This window comes from Lolium rigidum, chromosome 1 (assembly GCF_022539505.1).
Source record: "Lolium rigidum isolate FL_2022 chromosome 1, APGP_CSIRO_Lrig_0.1, whole genome shotgun sequence".
Taxonomy (NCBI): Eukaryota; Viridiplantae; Streptophyta; class Magnoliopsida; order Poales; family Poaceae; genus Lolium; species Lolium rigidum.
In genome coordinates, this window is record NC_061508.1 from 242,055,807 (window position 1) to 242,078,602 (window position 22,796).

Below are 22,796 nucleotides of genomic sequence, written 5' to 3' on the forward strand. Positions count from 1 at the left end.
TCGGACCCAAATAGCCTTTTGGGACACAACTAGGTGCGACTCTTGGTTTGGTGCCCCCAAATTCTTTGAGGAGGCATCTAGGGGCCGCGACAGGCGATGCTCTAAGCTCTCAGCCCAACAGTCCCCTCCTTCTCACTTATCAACCGAGGCCAGCGAGTTGCTATTCCATCATTGTATGATCCGTACGCTTCATTGCTATGAATAGAATCTTTGCACTTTGGTGCAAATAATTCTGAAACTTTTGGTGGGTTGTTTAAAGATCCGCTCCTCAATAGGCAGCAATGGGTCCATCGAGATAAAGTATGACTCGGAATCGTTCTCACGGCCACCCCACACGGGAGTGGCTTCTCCACCAATCGACCAGTTTGAGTGAGATCCCGGATTGTTAGCTTCAGTTATCCCTCGGTGTTGTTTTAGTGGTGTAGTTTCACAATTAGTACAAATATATAATATATACTTCCTCCATTCCAAAATAATTGAAGTTCTACATTTTCTTAAGTCAAACTTCTCTACGTTTTACCGAGCTTACATAAAAATATGCTAACATATACAACATATTTAGACATGAAAGGAAATACCATAGAGTAGCACGTTATCCATATTTAAATATGCAATGAACATGGGCATGCTCTAAGCACATAATTATCGCTATGATAGTCATCTTGAGGGTTATTGGGGCACATTACGCCACATAGGAGAGTGGAGATATCTTGGACCATGGAGAAAGACCAGGTGGCAATGGTGGTGCTTATTGGCTAGTGGATGCACCATTAGAGAGGATGTGATTGGGTGGACAAGGGAGAGGCTGAAGTTGCAGCGGAGGAGATGGTGGTGGAGGAGGGGATGGGACGGGAAGCGCAAGGCGCAGGACAACATAGATGAGGTGGGACACGTGGCTAGGTGGTGATGGGATGTAGTAGCGAAACTTCAGAGAAAAATGTGGGCAGGTCATTCTAAAGAAGAGTCCAATAGAATCAAGTGGATCAAACATAGTGTGTTAGGCCGTCGTATTTTGCTCTAAAATTGGGCGGGCCATGTCCCAGTTTTGCCACTACATAGGTTTGGCACTACTAGGAGGTGTGAGATGCATGAAAGGTGTTGTGCGGGGCAGGTGTGGTGGCTGAATGAGGGAGTACCTAGGATTAATTTATTGCCCAGGTAGGCCAAATTTGGCCAACCGAAGGGTGTGTCTAGCGTCTGATACCGGACACTTGGCCATATTATAGAGTATATGGCGAGTGCCATAGGCCGGAGACTCACAAACTTATTTTTTTTATCCTTCCATTTTCAATTATATTTTAAACTTGTCTATTAATTAACTTGTTATATTTATTCAAAGATTATCTACCCATACTATGTCTCTATGCTAAAAAGTTTTATTTTTTTGAAAAGTTTTGATATCATTTCATTTATCTTTTCTATTAAGATGCCCTACAATTGGTAAATAATTATGTTTACCTAACCGTGATGATTTTGATTCTCATTCCTCATTACTAATGCAAAATAAATACCTAGTTGATTAGAATATCAACTAAAAATAAGTCAAATTATTAAAAAAAAATGTGTTTCAAAGTAGGAGGTTTACAATCTAAGTTAAGAACTCCACGGGAGATAGTTCATTTGTGAAGCATGAACAATTTTAGATTAGCATATTGACTTTTCCTATTAATTCTAAGCTTATATAGCCATGATATGACTCTGGACCAAAAAGTTCTATTTTATAACAACTTTTACATATCATTTCATTTGTTCATATTCAATAGCTCTAGGAAATGTTATATAAATACGTTTACAAAACATGAGGTGGTTTTAATTCAAATTCCTATTTATTAATTTTAAAGGAAGACATTGTTCAATATAAATTAGAAAAAAAAATGGAATTATTGCAAAACTTGTTTGGGTACTTCACAGTTGGAGTTTGCATGGAATGTTAAGAGTACCATTTTAATTTAGTATTCACTCCGATTCTTGAATGCAAAGCCACTACTAAAATATACAATTTCATCTATACTCCCTTTGTCCAAAAATGGTTTGCATATAATTTTTAGTCAAAGTCAAACTTTGTATAGTTTGATCATGTGTAAGGACAAAAATATTTATCCTTGCAATATCTGATGCATACATCATGAAAATATATTTCATGATGGTTCTCGTAATATAAATTTAATATTATAGATGTTTGATATTTTTTCATATATATTTGGTCAAACTAGAAAAAGAAACTTGACTTTGACTAAAAATTATATGCAACATAATTTTGGATGGGGGCAGTACATGGTCATTATATTTCCTCAATAAGAATTGATTAGATTTCAATGGTACTTATTAATGTGAAGTTTTCATGTAGCCATAGATATAGAGACCCCCACATACTAATTTATTGTGGTATTTCTTAATTCATTTTTTGGGTATCTACAAATGCAATAGTGGCCTTGTATATAAAAACAGAGGGAGTATATTAAATTATCCTATTTATCCCAATTTTATATACCCTTATATTGCTGCGTTGAAGAAAAATATTTTTGACAAGTTTGACATATTATTTATTTTTTCTATTAAACAACCCTAGAAAATGTTAAACATAACTTGTATATATTTTTACATAGAGAAGTGCTATACGTAGTACCGTACAATCCATGTCCGACATTCACATATTCAAGGCAAGCCATGTGTATGTCTTGGTTTTGTGCAACAATCAAACGGAGCAGAGCAATTGTCGTACGGACATCGGATGAAAAAGATTATATGCACACCAGTTCTATTTAAATAAAAACAGTAGTTTTAGTTCACATTCTCATTTAACTATTAGTGCTAAAGGAAGCTCTAGTTCCAATACCAACTCAAAAGCTGGTGTTTTCCATCAAAATCTACACCTAAGAGAGATACACGAAATTTTTTTTACACTGACTAGGACATTTGCCCGTGCGTTGCACTGGGTTAATTATCAAACATATTCGACTGATCTATATTAAAAATGTCATATATACGGAATATGAATTAGCACAAATTACTTCATTGGCAATAGTATTCATGTAAAATATCAGTATAGAATGATGCACATACCTGAACAAAACTGAAGACGCGGCGAAATTTTCTTATTAAAGTGCAACGGAAATTTTTTTTTTGCCTCGCGGTCAATTGTGCCGCCATTGCATGCTCCGCCCGTCGCTTCAGCCAGGCCACGGAGTGAGCCGGCGCCAACATAAGCATTCACCATCATCTCCAAATCTAGAACACATGCATTTGATTGGCACACCCTTTTTCTAATAATTATGTACACCAAGTATTTGGACATGTGTAGGTGAAAATTAAATCTGTGTGTGCTAATGGATTTTGTAGCATAGAAACAAAAGAAAAATCTACAGATACGAACAAAACTTAAGCTAGTCACGTTGAAGCCTGAAGAACTTACCTCTAGCCACGTCTGCATTGCATATAACTATGTGATGACACAGATGCAGATGCTACCAGTGATCTGCCTCAGCTGCACTTTGAAGCCTGTCCGTCCACCGTCAGATGAATGACCCAAAAGGCGTAAGCTGTGGCAGCATCAGTGATTAACTGAACTAAACTTATTTGCAAAAAAAAAAAAAAAAAAAAAAAAAAAAAAAAAAAACTGAACTAAACTTGCACGTTCTGCACCATCGTTATATGGAAGTGCACTGAATATTCAGATATCAGTTCCTCACTTTTAAGCCTGTCCGTCCACCGTCAGATGAATGACCCAAAAGGGGTAAGCTGTGGCAGCATCAGTGATTAACTGAACTAAACTTGCACGTTCTGCACCATCGTTATATGGAAGTGCACTGAATATTCAGATATCAGTTCCCTCACTTTTAATCTCAACAATTGTTGCAAATTGCATACTACTCATCAGAACGTAGATGAAACTTATCATCTTTATAGCAGTATAAAAGGTTAGTCATCTTCTGCGGATACTTGGGGAATATCCTGGATTCTGGATTCTTCCACAGTGATTTGGTAAAATCAACTACACTAACAGAAAAAAGCTTATTATCGGTAAAATACACATCCCAGAATAGGATTCATTCTCTGGAATGCAGAAACTTGTGTTGTTTATGTGGTGGTTTAGGTACACAATGAACTCTGAAACAAACACTCAACAAGAAACCTGTTTAGAAAAAAACTCACCAAGAACGATCACTCGGGCTATAATCACCACAACGAACACTGCACTTATATTAGCTGATGGCCATATGAACCTTATACTGTACAACTTGAAGGGCTTGGGGAAGACATCTGGCGTGAACTTCTGCGCCCTGCTGATGCTCCCCTTGATCTTCAGCTTACTGCTGCACAACAACTCTGAAAACATGCACCCTTCATCATGAACTCGTTCTACTGCACAGCAACTCTAAAAACATGCACCCTTTATCAAGAACGTGTTTCACCCAATACACAAGTACCTGCGTTCGTCTTCTCCTATGCCGGCCTCCACCATGCAGCAGCCTCCTCTCGCTGTTCCTCCTCCTGTCGTTCAACCGACGGTGAGGCGGAGTGGGAGATACGCGCTCGCGGAGGACGGCTCGGGGGTGACGGATGAGGACGTCATGCAGAGAGCTATGCGACGCAAGGCGGAGAAGAACCTCGACATGACTGGTACTAAGCAATCTTCCAAGTCTTTTACTTCGTTTTCAGATTCTCGTATTTCTTCAAATTTGTGTAGTCTTGGGGTTTCGTTGGGTAGTAGGCCTGATGAGATCTCGGTTTCGGCTAATGTGTTGAGACAGAAGGAGCTTGACCGTTTAACGGTTGTTCCGAATGACTCCACTGGGCTTGAAACATCCTTTATAGACGATGAAGAAGAGGATGACATCTTAGATGGTCAGCTTCTCTCGGCTATTATTGGTACTGTCTCAGAAGTAGACTTAGAACACTCAGAGCTTAGTTCAATTTATGATCTAAGCGCATCAGCTCGAGGTTCTAGGTCTTCGGCTGGGAAGAAGTCTCGTAGATATGGTAAGAATTCTAAATCTAAAATAGTTTCTCAATGAATGGCATGTTTCGGAATAGCAGAGGTCTTGGCGACTTGGCTAAACATTCCCACATTGCCGCTGGTTGTAGAGATTATGATTTAGACTTTATTGCTATATCCGAGACGGGTAGGCGGAATTTCTCACAGAGTTTTCTCGACCGTTTATCAGGCGGGATTAACTTTCAGTGGTTTTCTCGCCCGCCTCGCGGTAGGTCCGGGGGTATTTTACTTGGCGTCCGCATAGACACCATGACTGTCCTAGCTAGTTCTGATGGAGAGTATCACATTAAGCTTGACATCCAGAATAAAGCGGACGGCTTCATTTGGAGTCTGGTCGCTGTGTATGGTGCTGCCCAAGATGCTTTTAAGGCTGACTTTTTACGTGAGTTGGTAAATCTTACTAAAGACAATCCTTATCCGATTTTAATCGGAGGGGATTTTAATTTACTAAGATTTCCTCATGAGAAAAGTAAAGGTCTTTTCGCTGAACACTGGCCTTTTTTGTTCAATGCTGTCATTGATAGCCTTGACTTAAGAGAGGTGTTTATGTCCGGTCGACAATTTACTTGGGCCAACAGCTTGCCTGAACCCACATACGAAAAGCTAGACCGCGTGTTGATGGATACTGAATGGGAAGATAAATACCCTATGGTGTCTGTCCGCGCACTAGAACGTATTGAAAAATTGTCTGACCATGCACCGATCCTTCTAACCACTGGGAATCCCCGTCCTATGTGTAAACGGCCCTTTAAGTTCGAACTTGGCTGGCTACATCGGGATGGGTTCCACGAGATGGTTAAGACGGTTTGGGAGAGACCGGTTAGTGGAAGCACTCCAATAGTGAGATGGAATAATAAGATGCGTGCAATGCGCAAACATCTCTCTGGTTGGGCTGCCCATACAGCTGGTATCCTTAAAAAAGAAAAGGCTCGCTTATCAAAAGTGATTGATGAGTTAGAGGCTTTTGCGGAGGTCGGACCACTAACTACGCATGAGATTGAACTTAAGAACCAATCTAATGCGCAGATGGCGAGTCTCCTTCGCGAAGAGGAACTCAAATGGTATCAACGTTCCAAAGCCCAATTCATTTTGGAAGGAGACTCTAATACGCGATTTTTCCATGGCATAGCAAATGGGAGACATCGGAAAAAACGTATTCATTCTCTTAATCAAGATGAAGGGTTGATTGAAGGCCATGAGCAACTCAAATCTTACATTACTAATTATTATAAAGGTCTGTTTGGTCCTCCGGATGAAAGCTCTTTTTCTCTAAACGAGGACTTAACAGAGGACATACCCCAAGTTTCTATTGAAGAAAATGGCCTACTAACCGCTCCTTACACTGAGGATGAGGTTCAGAAGGCAATTTTCCAGATGGAATGTAATAAGGCACCGGGTCCAGATGGTTTTCCAGCAGAGTTTTATCAAACCTTTTGGAATACTATTAAATCGGACCTTCTAGATTTGTTCAGTGATCTCCACGCAGGACAACTAGAACTATTTCGTCTAAATTTTGGTGAAGTAATTTTGTTACCGAAGGTTAATGAGGCAGAAAGGATTCAACAATATAGACCTATTTGCCTCTTAAACGTCAGTTTCAAGATTTTCACGAAAGTGGCCACCATTAGACTTAATACGGTTGCAGATCATGTCGTTAGGCCATCACAAACTGCTTTCATGCAAGGGAGAAACATCCTTGATGGGGTGGCGGTTTTGCATGAGACGGTACATGAGATGCATTCTAAGAAATTAAATGGGGTTATTTTAAAATTAGATTTTGAAAAGGCTTATGATAAGGTCAAATGGTCTTTTCTTCAACAGACACTCAGGATGAAAGGTTTTTCTCCTGAATGGCGCGCTTTAATAAATGATTTTGTGTTTGGAGGTAGTGTGGCAATTCGGGTTAATGATGACACCGGCCATTATTTCCAAACACGAAAAGGGTTACGCCAAGGGGATCCGTTATCACCTATGTTATTCAACATTGTGGCGGATATGCCGGCGATACTCATAGAGCGGGCCAAGTCTCGATGGTCGATTGAAGGAGTGATTCCACATCTTGTTGATGGTGGTTTATCTATCCTTCAATATGCCGATGATACAATTCTGTTTATGGATCATGATCTCGATAAAGCTCAAAACCTGAAATTAATTTTGGTGGCGTTTGAGCAGCTTGTCGGGATTGAAAATCAATTTCCATAAAAGTGAATTGTTCTGTTTCGGTGATGCTCAAGATGATTCAGCTCTCTATACAGAGTTGTTTGGTTGTGGGCAAGGCCAATTTCCTATTCGCTATTTGGGCATTCCGATCCATTATCGGAGGCTTACGATTGCCGAATGGAAAATAGTGGAAGAAAGATTACAAAAACGCCTTAGCAGCTGGAAAGGTAAATTGCTGTCCCTGGGAGGAAGATTGATACTCATTAATTCGGTACTAACAAATATGGTACTGTATATGTTATCTTTCTTCCTATTGCCAAAAGGAATTCTGCACAAACTCGATTATTATCGATCCAGATTCTTTTGGCAAGGGGACAGCGAGAAAAGGAAGTATCGACTGGTTAAATGGAGTATAGTTTGTAGTCCCAAAGATCAAGGCGGGCTTGGAGTTCATGATCTAGAGGTCAAGAATTCGGCTCTGCTGGGTAAATGGCTCTTTAAGCTCCTTACCGAGGATGGGATTTGGCAAACTATTCTTCGGAGAAAGTATATAGGCTCCCAGACGTTATCCCAAGTGGTTTGGAAACCTGGGGATTCACACTTCTGGGCTGGTCTAATGGCGACAAAAAATACCTTTTTCGCTATGGAACTTTCTCAATTAAGAATGGAGCACAGATACGGTTCTGGGAAGATGCTTGGTTAGACAATGCACCCCTAAGCGAACAGTATCCTGCGTTGTATAGAATCGTTCATCGCAAAGGAGATACCATTGCTACAGTAATGGCTTCCTCTCCACCGAATGTGACGTTCAGACGAGTTTTGCTAGGACAAAGGCTATTGGCGTGGAATACCTTAGTTCAAAGGCTGGAGGATATTAATTTATCACCGGAACCTGATGAATTTAGGTGGAACTTACATGTAGATGGTTCTTTCTCGGTCAAATCTTTATACAATGCTATACTTCATTCTGATGTACCAGTAGATAATAATAAAAAAAATTGGAAGATGAAGATACCACTAAAAATAAAAATATTCGGATGGTATCTTCGTCGAGGTGTCATCCTCACCAAAGATAATCTTGTTAAGCGGAATTGGCAAGGAAGTAAGCGATGTGTTTTTTGTCATCATGATGAAACAATTAAACACCTCTTCTTCCAATGTCAGTTTGCGAGATCTATTTGGTCTGTCATCCAAGTAGCGTCTACCTTGTACCCTCCGACTAGTGTAGCCAATGTCTTTGGCAATTGGCTTCACGGTATAGATTCAAGGTTTAAGTTGCTTCTTAGGGTGGGGGCGCTAGCAGTTATCTGGGCGCTTTGGCTAAGTAGAAATGACAAGATTTTTAATGACAAGAAGTGTTCTTTGTTGCAGGTCATATACAGATGTACAGGTATTCTCCGTTCGTGGTTACCTCTTCAGCGCATGGAGAACCGAGACCTATTTACGGAGGTCTGTACACGGTTGGAGGCTACGGCGAGGGATACTTTTTCCCTACATGGGTGGCAGCATAGTCTACGGATTGAAGCCCCACCCGCACCTTAGGCGTTATATGCTTTATCGTTTCGATATGTATTTCGCCTAGCTTTATTTTTATACTGGATAAATTTTGGTCCTACAAAAACTCATAAACGGCTGTGTGCACCCTGGTTGTGCAGAGGCTGGATGTAATTGCTTACCAAAAGTAATAAAGCATCCTTTATCGAAAAAACAAGTACCCGCAGGTCGTTCAGCACGCCCAGCCAGCCGTGCGAGACGCTAGTACTCGAAGGGAAAATAGTGCAAGCCGGCTTTGGGAAAAACAGCCTTCCCCACGGCGTTCTGGTCCGGCGCCGTCATGGGGTTCTCCCAGTCGTCATTGGGCCTCCTGGTGCTGTATATTAGATCACGGGCTACAGGCTCGACGGCTCGTCCATGGCGATGTTCCAGAGGGATGGTGGAAGCATCGCATACGTCGGCGCCGATCTCGTTGCCAAAGTGGGCAGGAACATCCCGAGAACGACGCAATGAACCAAGCAATGCTCAGGTTGGCCGCCGCTCCAGCTCCTACGCCTTGTCAGGTCTGGCCGAGCTTCAAGGTGCCCAGGGCGATGATGCAGATGCCGGATCAAGCTGGTAACACATTCTCTTGGGCCGTTGAGGTCAGACATCCTTCTCCATGATGAATTCCAGCAAACTCTGCGGCCATCCATACCAACGGACCCCACATATCACCGGCGGCCGTGAGCTGCAGTTCGACGTGATCACCCGTACAACCATTGCTTCTGGATCGAGCGCACATGCGGTTGATCGATGGTCCGCAGGTGTATTCAGTAGCTTTCGTCAGGGTCTCGATCTCGTTGATTTCCGGTGGCTCTTCTGTATATAAATATGGTTTGGCGATGGAGTACGGAGCGGAGTCCACCCGTCGACGAAACAAAAGCAAAACGGATTGGAACCTGCCTCTATAATCGTGCGATGGCAGGACTGAGGGCGACGTACGAAAATTAACAAACAAAGCGAAGGGACGACGGAACTTGACGGACCAAACCGCGGAAACACTTCTCCCTTTATTATTAGGTATAGATATAGATATGTGCTTGTTTAGTTGGAGGGTAAGGTTGGGTCTTTGGCACACCTAATTAAGGTTAAGTGAAGTGTGGGTTGAGTGGTTGACACAGTAGTGTGGCCAAGAAAACCAGCACCACACTCCTGACAAACCGTTGCAAACTGCTGAGGAGGCTAAAATATGGGAAGCCGGTGATTAAACCAAACACACATCTAGAAGAATGTGGCTTGCTAAATTAGGCATAGTAAAACTTAGGCTTGGTCGTTTTCTGATTGCAGGAAGTGGATTTCTGCTCATGCGTTTGCACTTCGATCGTACCGCCCGCAGCTATAAGACCCCCGCTATAGGAACGATACATGTATATGCAGAGCACCATCAGTGGAGAATAGAGCAGAGCACACCAATGGCGTCTTCCTACCGAGGCCTCCACATTAGCCTCGCGCTCCTCTTCGTCAACCTGCTGCTTCTTCTCCGACACGCCCATGGTGCAGCAGCAGGCGCGGCTAAAAGCAAAGTCTCGGCCGTCTTCGTGTTCGGCGACTCCATTGTCGATCCCGGCAACAACAACAACCGGATCACGGCGGCCAAGGCCGACTTCCCGCCCTACGGCCAGGACTTCCCCGGCGGGAATGCAACCGGGAGATTCTCCAATGGCAAGGTACCTGGGGACATAATAGGTAATACGGACCGGCCGGCGGAATAAATTTGTTCTTTATGCTAATTTTTTTGCTATCTAGCGTGCAAGCACGTTTATGGTATTTGAATTATTTAATATAGAGAGACCGATGATCCATTTTCTTAAAATTGAAAAATCATATTTCTGAATTTCATAAAAGTATATGAAAATAATGATGTAGCCAATGATGTATTTATACGACAAAAGTGTAAACTGTCAACTGAAAAAGATGTGTATTTTAAGCTATACAAAATTGACAAAAGCGTGGCTCTAAGTATCACATCTTCAAATCTTCAAACCACATCATATTTTGTTACTTTTGTGTAGCCCGTAATAAAATAATTTTGCATGCTTATCATTGACGAAGTCCGTAATTTTTTTTTATATTTGTTGAAACTTATAAATATATTTTTTTATTTTAAAAAACATATAGGGATCACTGGAACTCATGTGCCAAAAGATCTTCGCGGTGCTTTCTTTGTTTATACTGATATCTTCATGTTTAGTTTTTTTAAGTGGATTGTGCATGTTTAGTTAGAGGCTAACGTTGGCACGAAAAACCACTTTGGATTTTGGGCACCAGTGCTCCTGGTGCCAGAAAATAAAATTTATACATGTTTCAAAAGAAATCACACAAAAAAACATAGTAGTTTAAATGTTATTTTGGGTATAGATTTGCATAGAATAATTCTAGTTAGTGCGACTTGTAAAAAATAAGAAGTGTGGCCACGTTCTACAGTTTTAAATTTTCATTTTTGACCTCCACTTGTTACTCATGCACGTATCAGCAATATCTTTTGAAACTTCGTCTGATTGCTATGAATATTGAAATCTTCATGCGTGATTGTTTTGATTGGAAGTGTGGTGCACGATTTTTTTCAAATAAAATTTGTGCACCGGGTGTACTGGTGACCAGGAGCCAAAAGTCTACACTCACTTTGGCACTCCTAATTAAGGTTAAGTGAAGTGTAGGTTAACACACAGTTTGGCAACAAAACCAGCACCACACTTCTGACAAACTTGTACAAACTGGTGAGTTTGCATGAGGCTATAATATGGGAAGCCGGTGATATCGATTAGACCAAACACACATCTAGAAGATTTTGGCGTGCTAAATTAGGCATGATAGACTTAGGCTGGGTCGTTTTCTGCTTGGACGAAAAGTAGATTAATGTTCATGTTTTTGCACTTTGTACCGTCGCCAGATATTTAAAAGTCATCGCCATTGGTCTAGGCTAGAATTGATGCAGGTCAGGAGACACTAATTCGTCGTCCCAAGTCTAAACACTTTGTGCATTTTACATGCAAAAACAAAATCCAATAGTTCCTCAAAAAATGGAAATCAAATATATATGGAACACAAGAGTTGCTTACTGAATGGCAGTTAGCATGCCTAACCTCAGACTGGAATTTTTGGATCTTGGGTGCCAGCGCACCCTATATGCACATTTTTTTTAGTAATTTCAAATAGAGTTCAAAAAGTTCTGATTTTTTTTGGAAATAAAAGATGATCAAATATTTTACTCTTATAAAAATGCCTGGCCAAGAAATGATTTCCATTGACTTCAAGGCAAAAAATATATATATAAATTTAGGACGGATATAGCGTGAATGGTACTTATAAATGGCCATTAATTTCAAGTCAGTTTCTCTGACCCAGGAAACAATGAAGGCATTCCATGGCGAATATTTTTATATGAGTATAAGACTTTATCATCTTTGATTCCAAAAACATTTAGACTTTTTTTTTACTATGGAACTATTTTCTGTGGAATATCATCATATGAATCAAACAACTTCCAAAAAAAATTCCATAGGATTTCGATCCTACACAAACCGTTTGAAACTCTTATGAATCAAAGGAGCCCTCAATGTCTTGAGGAATATAGTCTATACATCATCATTCTAGTGTTGCACAGAGCGAAAACTTATCGATGTTGTATTTTTTCATCGACAGCTTCCAGGTTAGGAGTGAAGGAACTATTGCCACCTTACATCGGAGAGGATCTTGAGCTAGGTGACCTACGCACTGGTGTTGTCTTTGCCTCAGGGGGCAGTGGATATGATCCTTTAACTTCAATACTCACGGTGACTAAATATTGCACATGCATCTCACAATATCGTTTTCATGGAATATGCATCGTTTTTTCACATGAAACTATAAGATTGTTAAGAGAATTCATGAACACTAATTTATTGCCCTACAGACTGCTACATCGAGTACCGGACAGCTTGAGTTATTCCATGACTACAAGGAGAGGTTAAAAGCTTTAGTCGGTGAAGAGGAGACAACACGTGTTATCTCTGAAGGCATATACTTCACCGTCAATGGGGCAAATGACCTCGCAAATAATTATTTCTCAATAATTCCCTTGAGGCGCCATCAATATGACCTTCCTACATATGTAAGATTTATTGTTTCTTCGGCCGTCAACTTTACAATGGTAAGAGTTATTATCAAGACTCGAAACTTGTTAGTAAATAATTTACATCATATTTTTTAGGAGAACTTGTTTGACACACTTTTTGTGAAAGTACTTGTGTTCATTAATTCTTCAAAACTGTGTAGTTTAACACATATTTCCTCAATTCAAACAATAACACAATTAGTTTCCTAGTGCTTTACAAATAAATTAAATTTCTAAAGTTTCTATAGCATCTACCTCTATGGACAACTTCAGCATATAAATAGGCATGTAATGAAATTTATCATGGTACTATAAATAACTAACAATTTCTGCTGAAAACAACTAACAATCTCCTACTTTGATATGTGTTATTCCTGTATTTTCTATTTCCATATATGTAGAGAAATTTAGTATTGGTCTTACTCTTATTTACAGAAATTAAATGAGATGGGTGCAAAGAGAATTGGGTTCATTGGCATCCCACCAATTGGATGTTGTCCTTCACAAAAAGAGCTTGGATCAAGAGAATGTGAGCCATTGAGGAATCAAGCGGCACAATTATTCAACTCTGAAATCACAAAGGAAATCCATCGGCTAAATGCAGAACAAACTGTTCCAGGCTCAAAGTTTGCTTATCTTGATATATACTATAATTTGCTTGATCTCATTCAGCGACCTAATTATTATGGTGAGTGCTCACTTTATCCTTAGTTACTATTTAGAGTGTTCCATGAATTGTTACTGCAGAGTACTACTGCAGCAAAACCATATTAAAATTAAAAAGCTTACATATTAACATCTCAAATTTTCTATCCTTACGAAAATATATACAAGTTAATGCAACAATGCAAGAGCTGTGTGGTAGACTAATATGTTGTATACAAATATTTATATTTTTTTGTAATTTATTGAGTGATATGTGTTGTTCTACAGTGCTAAGGAAAATGTTATAATGAAGATGTTGTCATTGTCACAATTTAGTACTGAACATTGCCAAACTTTCCTCTATATAGGTTTCAACGAGGCTGCTGAGGGTTGTTGTGGCAGTACAGTACTAAATGCAGCAATATTCATTGAAAATCATCCTGCATGTCCAAATGTTCAAGATTATATTTTCTGGGACAGCTTCCATCCTACCGAAAAGGCCTACAATATTGTAGTTGATAAACTCTTTCAGCAAAATTTACAGGACCTACTGTGAAGAAATCCACTCTGTACCGACATATGAACAAATATTATTAGAATTGCAATTAGATTTGATAGAGAGTACTCATGTGCGCATTGATTATTTTGAGCATGCATGTATATTTCTACAAGGAGTGATTATTTTGTTCTTTTGAGAAGGTCAGAGTTTGTTAAACATATACGAAAGTGTTGTGTTTATTGACTCTTCTGGGGAAATCAAGTGGCATCGAAACTGTTGGAAGATAAGGAATTTGTTCTCAGTTGGTGTGGATGTTGAGAACTTATCTTACTTTTTTCGATAAAGGAAATATATTAATATCAGAAGATACCAATTACACTCAGCATCTGCAACAACGTAATACCCTAATGGCTATTGTAGTGCTGATGATTATTCTAGTGTTGATGGGCTCTATCTTATGTAAAAAATGATGTGCTCATATAGGAATGAAGCTGCTTAGTTTGACCTAATTAATTCTATTCATGTCATGTTTTGGATCTAGCTGATCAGATGTCATATACTGTTGCAGCATCCGCCAGAGGTAGGTATGACATGTAAGATCGATCATTGTCGGTTATTTGGCGTATTCGCTTCGTTGGTTGTTGGCACGCATTAGACTCCAAATGGAATTTTTGTTCTCCCATTACATTTCCAAATAGCCATACGACAAAAACAATGAGTGGATTGCGGCGGCCAAGGCCAACTTCCCACCCTACAGCCAGGAATTCCCCGACGAGAATGCCACCAGGAGGTTCTCCAACGGCAAGGCCCCTAGGGACATAATAGGTACGGACCGGTCGGCGGGTACACCAAATGATCACAACAGCTATATGGGTATGTTTTTTCTGGTTACACTGATATGTGTATGTTGGTCTTGGAGGCTAATTTTTGCACACCTAATTAAGTTCAAATGAAGTGTGGGTTGAGTTGACACAACAGTGTAGCCAAGAAACCAGCACCACACTTCTAAATAACTTTTGCAAACCGTTGAGTTTACGTCCGGCAAAAATATGGGAAGCCTTTGATTAAACCAAACACACATCTAGAAGATTGTGGCGTGCCTTAAACTAGGCATGGTAAACGTATGCTTGGTCGTTTTCTGCTTGGAGGAAGTAGATTGTTTTTCATGAGGTCTAACCTAATGTTTTTTCCTACAAAATTTACTCTACAAGATTTGTATCGTATTATTTACTATGGAACATGATCATATGAATCAAACGAGTTCTGAAGGAAATTTTTCATAGGATTTCAATCCTACACAAATCCTTTGAAACTCAGCTTTATTGTCATGAAGAATATAGTCTATACATCATCATTCTAGTGTTACACAGCGCGAAAACTTATTGATATTGTATTTCTTCATCGAGTAGCTTCCAGGTTGGGAGTTAAGGAACTATTGAAACCATACATCAGAGAGGATCTTGAGCTAGGTGACCTACGCATTGGTGTTGCCTTTGCCTCAGGTGGCAGTGGATACGATCCTTTAACTTCAGTACTCACGGTAACTAAATAGAGCACATGCATCTCACAATATAGTTCTCTTGGAATATATTTCGTTTTTGTTTCACGTAAAACTATAAAATTGTTATGACAATTTGTGAACACTAATTTAATGCCCTTCACGGTGCTACATCGAGTACTGGACAGCTGGAGTTATTCCATGACTATAAGGAGAGGCTAAAAGCTTTAGTCGGTGAACAGGAGATGACACGTGTTATATCTGAAGGCATATACTTCACGGTCTATGGGGCAAATGACTTCACAAATAATTATTTCTCACAAATTTCTATGAGGCGCTATCAATATGACCTTCCTTCGTACATAAGATTTCTTGTTTCTTCAGCCGTCAACTTTACATTGGTAAGAATTATAATCAAGACTTAGAACTTGTTAATAAATATTTGACGTCATATTTTTTTAGGAGAACTTGTTTGACACCCTTTTTTGGAAAGTTGGTGTTCATAAATTCTTCAAAACTGTGAAGTTTAACATATTTCCTCAAATTCAAACAACACCGCCATTACTTTCCTAACGCACTACATGTAGTAAAATTTATTAAATTTCTAGAGTTTGTATAGCAACTACCTCTATGGAGAACTTCAGCATGTATATATAGGCATGTAATGTAATTATTATGGTACCACAAATAACAAAAAATCTCCTACTTTGATATGTGTTATTCCTATATTTTCTAATTTCATATATGTAGAGAAACTTAGTATTGGTCTTACTCTTATGTACAGAAATTAAATGAGATGGGTGCAAAGAGAATTGGGTTCATTGGCATTCCACCAGTTGGATGTTCTCCTTCACAAAGAGAGCTTGGATCAACAGAATGTGAGCCAGTGAGGAATCAAGCAGCGCAATTATTCAACTCTGAAATCACAAAGGAAATCCTTCGGCTAAATGCAGAACAAATTGTTCTAGGCTCAAAGTTTGCTTATCTTGATATGTACAATAATTTACTTGATCTCATTCAGCGACCTAATTACTATGGTGAGTGCTCACTTTATCCTTAGTTACTATTTATAGTTTTCCATAAATTATTACTGCAAAGTAGTGCTGCAACAAAACCATATTAACAGGGGAAAAAGCCATACATGTTAGCATCTTAAATGTCGTAATCTTACAAAACTGTATACAAGGTAATGCAACATCGCAAGAGCTTCCTAAAAAAATTATATATTGTATACCAATTTTTACATTTGTTTTATATTTTATTTAGTAATATGGGTTTTTATAGTGTTAAGGAACATGTGCTAATTAAGATGTTGTCATCATCACAATTTAGTACTGAATATTGGCATAATTTCATGTATATAGGTTTCACCAAGGTCGCCGAAGGATGTTGTGGCAGTACAATGCTAGATGTAGCAATATTCATTAAAAATCGTCCTGCATGTCCAAATGTTCATGATTATATTTTCTGGGACAGCTTCCATCCTACTGAAGAGGCCTACAACATTGTTGTTGATAAACTCTTTCAGCAAAATTTACAGGACCTGATGTAAAGAAATTCTGTCTCTACGGGCATATGAAGAAATATTATTAGAATTGCAAGGTTTGATAGTGAGTAGTCACATGCTCTTTGATGATTTGGTCATTCATGTTTATGTCTAAAACGATTATTTGGTCCTTTTGAAAAGGCCATGGTTTGTCAAACATGTACGAAAGTGTTGTGCTTATTGATTCTTCAGGGAAATCAAGTGTCGAGGAACTATTGCTAGATCACGAATTTGTTATCAGTTAGTGTGGATGTTGACAGCTTACAGAGGTTTATCTTACTACTATGATTATTATAGTACGATGTGTGTGATGTTATGTACGAAAATGATGAGATTGTATGGGAATGAAAGCTGCTAGCTTTGGTTTAATCAATTCTAGTCGTGTCTTTTTTTTTTTTTTGGATCTAGCTGTTTAGATGTCATACAGTGTTGCCGCATCTGCCAGGATATAGGTATGACTAGGCTGTCAAGCGGGGCAGAATGTGGGTTAGCTATTTGCAATACTTCTGCTTTAAATCTCCTCCAATCCCTACCTCTATTTGCTCTAGTTTTTTGTTTGCGAGATGTGGGATAGTTGTTTGTGGACGCCACTTTGCAACCCTAGGTATGATACGTAAGATCGATCGTTGTTGATTTGTTTATTTAGCATGTTCACTTTATGGTTTGTCGGTTCGCATTAGACTCCAATAGCATTTTCGTTATCCCAATACATTTCCAAATTTTCCAGCCCACGGTCGCCTAGCAGCTAGTTGATGTAAACCAAAACCTGCACTGTGGCCTAGATTAACGTGCGTCGAGGTAGGCGGAGGCGCCAACTCTACTGGGATCGTACTATTTACCTAGAGTTACTAAACCATCGAACATTTGTTTTAACAATAGCTACTCTTATGACCGACAGTCATTCGTGTACTTTCGGCCATGATTCGACAGTCATTCACTTGATACCCGATGTTACCGTCTCTGTTTCTTTCCCTACGGTGCGTCATTGCATATGTCTTTCTTCACAGAGTTCTTGTGTTAACCGTTTTTTAAAAGAACAAAAGATTCCTCCCCCCACGAACTCAAACCTAGAAAATCTACCGATGAACTGCAGGACAGATCTAACTTCTGTTATTTCGAAAGGGGGGTAGCTAGTATTCTATTATTTTTTTTTTGAGGGAATAAAAGGAGGTAGCATATTTGTTGTATAATCTTAGTTGGTCCATGTTTAAGTTTTCTTTTAGGATCCAAATTTTCAGCCCACGGATGCATAGCCAGCCCTAGGCTCTCGGGCCAGCCCAACGAGCTGCAGCATTTGCACTTGCACAGCAAGCCCTACCAGAGAATTGTCACTTGTTGCTTTGCTGGTTTCTGTTTTTCTTCACTTGTTGCTTTGTAGGAGCCCAGATGGGGAATGGGGCAAGTTTTATGGACTTGGTCAGTCGTCACCTAGGGTAAAGTAATCGGCAATTCGGCATGGCGATGAATATGCTACAGGGTCCAGCGCTGGATCATTCTCTCCACTACAGCCTACAGGGGAGGAGAAAGAGGATAACACCGTCCGGCAGCCGAGCGGCAGTAGCCGGCGCTGCAGCCATGAAGCCGCAGCATGGGTCGATACCGCAAGTGCTCTATATTCGGTGGGCACGAGTCACCCATTGATCGACGGAGCAAATTGGGACTATTAGCCTGCTTCCGTATGCTACAGGAAAAAGGATGAAATTACTTAATGCATGCAACTTCCAACCAACCGTACGCGCTGAATTTGGCTAGTATAAAAAGGCATCTCCCGCGTTATGTTCCATCCTGCGTCAGGCGCTGATAAACACACACACACACAATGACACAAAGCAGAAATCTAGTGGAGTATTAGTGTAGTACAAAGCAAAGCAATGCCTGGTCAAGCGCTCATGTGCATGCTACTCACAGTGCTTCTGCCTTTCGCCAATGGAGCAGGCACGGGCAAAGGTAAGATCTCGGCCGTCTTCATGTTCGGCGACTCCATGGTTGATCCCGGCAACAACAACCACCGCATCACTGAGGCCAAGGCCAACTTCCCGCCGTATGGCCAGGACTTCCCCGGCGGGAAGGCCACCGGGAGGTTCTCCAACGGCAAGGTCCCTGGAGACATGCTAGGTATGCTATGTTTTTATGTTACTAGACTCAACATCATAAACCTCGAACGTTTTTTTCACCAAGTTTTAACATGATCTTCACGAAGTTTTTTGTTCTTACCTCCAAAAGTTCAAGCACGGTCTTTCACCAACTTTTTATTGTAATATGGTGTCCATGTTCTCCTATGTCTTGCACTATGAGTTGAATGAAAATTAGGGTGCTCGCCACCCTAACCTTGTTCGAAAAAAAAATTGTATTAACATGCACCTCCATTGAAGTTTATTCTACTTGATTGAGCAGCTTCTAGGTTTGGAGTTAAGGAGTTGTTGCCTCCATATGTTGGAAATGATCTTGAACTAACTGACCTACTCACTGGTGTCGCATTTGCCTCTGGAGGCAGTGGATATGACCCCTTCACTTCGGTGCCTGCGGTAAGAAATCCATATTAGCCTTCCTGAAATATATTTCTTTTGATTTTCACTTGAAACTAAGCCCGCTGTGAGGATTCCTGCATACTGATTTCTTATGCTTCAGACTGCTACAACCAGTACCGGGCAACTTGAATCGTTTCTTGATTATAAGGAGAAACTCAAGGAGTTGGTCGGAGAGGAGGAGATGACACGTGTCGTCTCAAAAGGGGTTTACTTTACTGTCATGGGGGGCAATGACCTTGTAAATAATTATTTTACATTTCCTTTGAGGCGGCATCAATATGACCTTCCTTCCTACGTTGAATTTCTCGTCTCATCGGCGGTTAATTTTACTGTGGTAAGTGTTATAATCCAAACTCTCAGCCTTTAGGAAACTTTTGAGTTGTAGGTGTTCTATTAAACCTCGGTTGACCCTCATTCTCTTCAGATAACTTGATTCTTCTAATCTTCAAACATTTCAAGTTTCAGATATTTCCATTATACTCATACCTTATGAACCATTACTTCCTTAGTGTATCTGTAGTTTCCCTTTAGGTTCATGACAAATATAGTTTATGTGTCTTCAAATTTACTAGTACATCATTGGCTTTTTGCATAGCATTGACTTCTCTGAAAGAGTTTAGCCGAGGAATTTTTATAACTATCAAGTAAATCATAATAATTTACTCTCATTTACGTTTACTTTCCTTCTTCATATACTTCTTATTAATTGGAATTCCACCAGTTCATATGTATCTAATGGACTTCAATACATACATTTTTCTTTACAGAAATTAAATGAGATGGGTGCAAAGAAGATTGGATTCATTGGCATTCCACCAATTGGATGTGTTCCTTCACAAAGAAAACATGGATCAAGAGAATGTGATCCATTGCGGAATCAAGCAGCAGAACTATTCAATTCTAAAATAGCAAAGGAAATTGATCGACTTAATGCAGAAAGGCATATCCAAGACTCAAGGTTTGCTTATGGAGATATATACTACAATGTGCTTGATCTCATTAAACGACATGGCCATTATGGTGAGTATATTATGCCCTCAACCCTTATATATGTTGAGTAGATGCAATAAAACCATATTAACAGATAATTATCAGCACATTATTAACCTCTTATTGTCGTATGCTTACAAAAACTTAGACGAACTTTAGTAACAGGAAGAAGTGAGTGGATTGTACATGTCAATGATTTTTTTCTAAAAACCTGGTTAAACTTTAGCAATTTGACTTAAATATAAGCCTTATTCATTGGCACAGAGGTGGTATGTATGAAATATTTAAAGTAGTTTGTATCTTCTACTTTTGGATTATGTGCTAATACACATGTGCCATGCCACTTTAATATTGAATGCTGTGAAACTTCTCATTTGACAGGTTTCAAGGAGGTAACTGAAGGATGTTGTGGCAGCACAGTGCTAAATGCAGCAATATTCATCCAATACCAACCCGCATGTCCAAATGTCTACGATTATATTTTCTGGGACAGCTTTCATCCTACGGAAAAGGCCTACAACATTGTGGTTGATAAGATCTTCCAGCAAAGTCTGCAGTACCTAATTTGAAGGAACTTCCGTTCTTTCCACTAAAGCCTGAACAAACATTGTTGCAAACTGCAATTGATCTGAGAATTGGTGCTCGTTGCCGCTTTTAGAACTGTTTTACTACCATGCATGGAATTTCTATAGCGGGTGAAAGTTTTCTTTTCTCAGAATGGGTTATATGCTAGCAGTGAGCAAAACATATCTGAAACTTGTCCTTATTGAGTGAAACTTGTTTCTTGGTATATAAATTTGGGATGTGCTGAACTGCTGATGTGAATCCTTACATTTTGCTATGAGCTTCAAAAGAAAGGGATTAGAGAGCATGATTTTGTTGAAACATTTATTTATCTATACCTATGCTACCCGGTATGACATCTGCTTTGGGTTTCGCCCTCTTTTTATATTCTTCAAACCGCTGAATTACTTGCGACTTGACATTGTCGCTGTTGCACATTTTTCCTCTGTAACATATACTCCTATTCGGGAGTACACAGGTATACAGTACGTCTTTACATGGAGACATTAGCCAGTTTAGGGACTACAAGACTGTTCAAATTGTGTTTTGCCTGATTACAGAGGATACAGTGCCTCAGTGACGCGTACACAGCAGAAAGTCATGATGTGGATCATGTGGTCCTTCCCATGGCAAGCTACTCCAGGTCCATTACTTGCACCCCAATCAGAGCATCGACCCAAATAACGAAACCCGAAAACCGGGAGTTCAGTTCACCGAAAACGCGGGTTCTGACGAACGCGCGGAATGGAACCCGTAAAATGGAACCGAAAACAGGAATTAGATCGTCCGCGAGTGCCTTCCCCTATACCGCACGATCACCCGTGTCGGGCTTCAGGATGGGCGATCCACGTCCTTCTGGATGGACAAATGGCTGCCGGGCAGCCCTCTAGCTGAGCGCTTCCCCGCCCTCTTCTCCCACTGCACCCGCCTGCACACCACGGTGGCGACCGTGGTTACTCGGGGCCTGGACCTGCAGCCCCGACTCACTTCTGCTGCGGACGCCGAGCTCCTCCAGCTCCGCCAGATCATCGACGACATCCGCCTCACCCACCTCCCCGACGACCGCGTCATCGACTCTGCCTCGGCCCCCGCTCGCTCGAGGGAGGCATATAGGATGCTCTCCCCGCGCGCCCCAGAGACGAGTCGGCGTGCACTGCTTGGGCTCTTCGCCTCCCGTCCAAGCTGAAGATTTTTTCGTACCTCCTCGACATCGACCGCCTGAGCACCCGTGCTAACCTCTTCCACAAGCACTGTGCGCCCTCTGAGATTTGTGCCTCCTGCCCCGTCGCTGAGACTGGGAGGCACCTGTTTTCGACCGCTGCCCGGCCGCGTCGATCCGGGACCCGTCCGGAAGCCCCAATCCCGGACGGGCTGTTCTCCATCCGGGACATCCGTTCCCCTCCGGATCTCGGTCTCCGCTTGGCATATGGGAGTGGCGACAACTCTCTCGGGCCATTTGGAAAAGCCGGAATGATCTTGTCTTCAACGGGAGACCCTCGACCCCGACCTCCACGTTGCTCCGAGCTTGCGACGACCTTCTGCTTTGGCGGCATCGCCTACCGCCCACAGACCGAGGAGACCTAGACACGCCGCGGGCTTATATGCCGGCCGCAGCGTGATTTGTTCTCTGTTCTCTCTCCCCTCGTAACTCCCTCCTTGTATTCATTGACCGGCTGCTTGGCCATTCGAGATAATAAAAACAAACGGTGGGGTTTCCCCCCCCCCCGTCAACCTCGAAAAA

The 22,796-nt window shown here is 40.8% G+C and overlaps 3 protein-coding genes across 3 annotated transcripts; all 3 read left to right on the forward strand.

Annotated features, from left to right (window-relative positions):
- The first annotated feature begins 4,460 nt into the window (after nt 1-4,460).
- Nucleotides 4,461-13,986, forward strand: LOC124656821 (GDSL esterase/lipase EXL1-like). Its single transcript, XM_047195499.1, has 6 exons — nt 4,461-4,620; nt 9,980-10,378; nt 12,335-12,465; nt 12,585-12,821; nt 13,221-13,473; nt 13,799-13,986. The coding sequence occupies exons 1-6, from the start codon at nt 4,461-4,463 to the stop codon at nt 13,984-13,986; spliced, it is 1,368 nt and encodes a 455-aa protein (XP_047051455.1).
- Nucleotides 13,987-14,336: 350 nt separating this feature from the next.
- On the forward strand, nt 14,337-16,979 carry LOC124656832 (GDSL esterase/lipase At1g20120-like). Its single transcript, XM_047195505.1, has 7 exons — nt 14,337-14,345; nt 14,498-14,509; nt 14,628-14,754; nt 15,339-15,471; nt 15,594-15,828; nt 16,212-16,464; nt 16,792-16,979. The coding sequence occupies exons 1-7, from the start codon at nt 14,337-14,339 to the stop codon at nt 16,977-16,979; spliced, it is 957 nt and encodes a 318-aa protein (XP_047051461.1).
- A 1,865-nt stretch (nt 16,980-18,844) lies between these two features.
- LOC124656843 (GDSL esterase/lipase At1g20120-like) lies at nt 18,845-21,060 on the forward strand. Its single transcript, XM_047195514.1, has 5 exons — nt 18,845-19,088; nt 19,368-19,498; nt 19,602-19,835; nt 20,269-20,521; nt 20,873-21,060. Exons 1-5 carry the CDS (start codon nt 18,845-18,847, stop codon nt 21,058-21,060), a joined length of 1,050 nt encoding a protein of 349 aa, XP_047051470.1.
- The last annotated feature ends 1,736 nt before the right edge of the window (nt 21,061-22,796 follow it).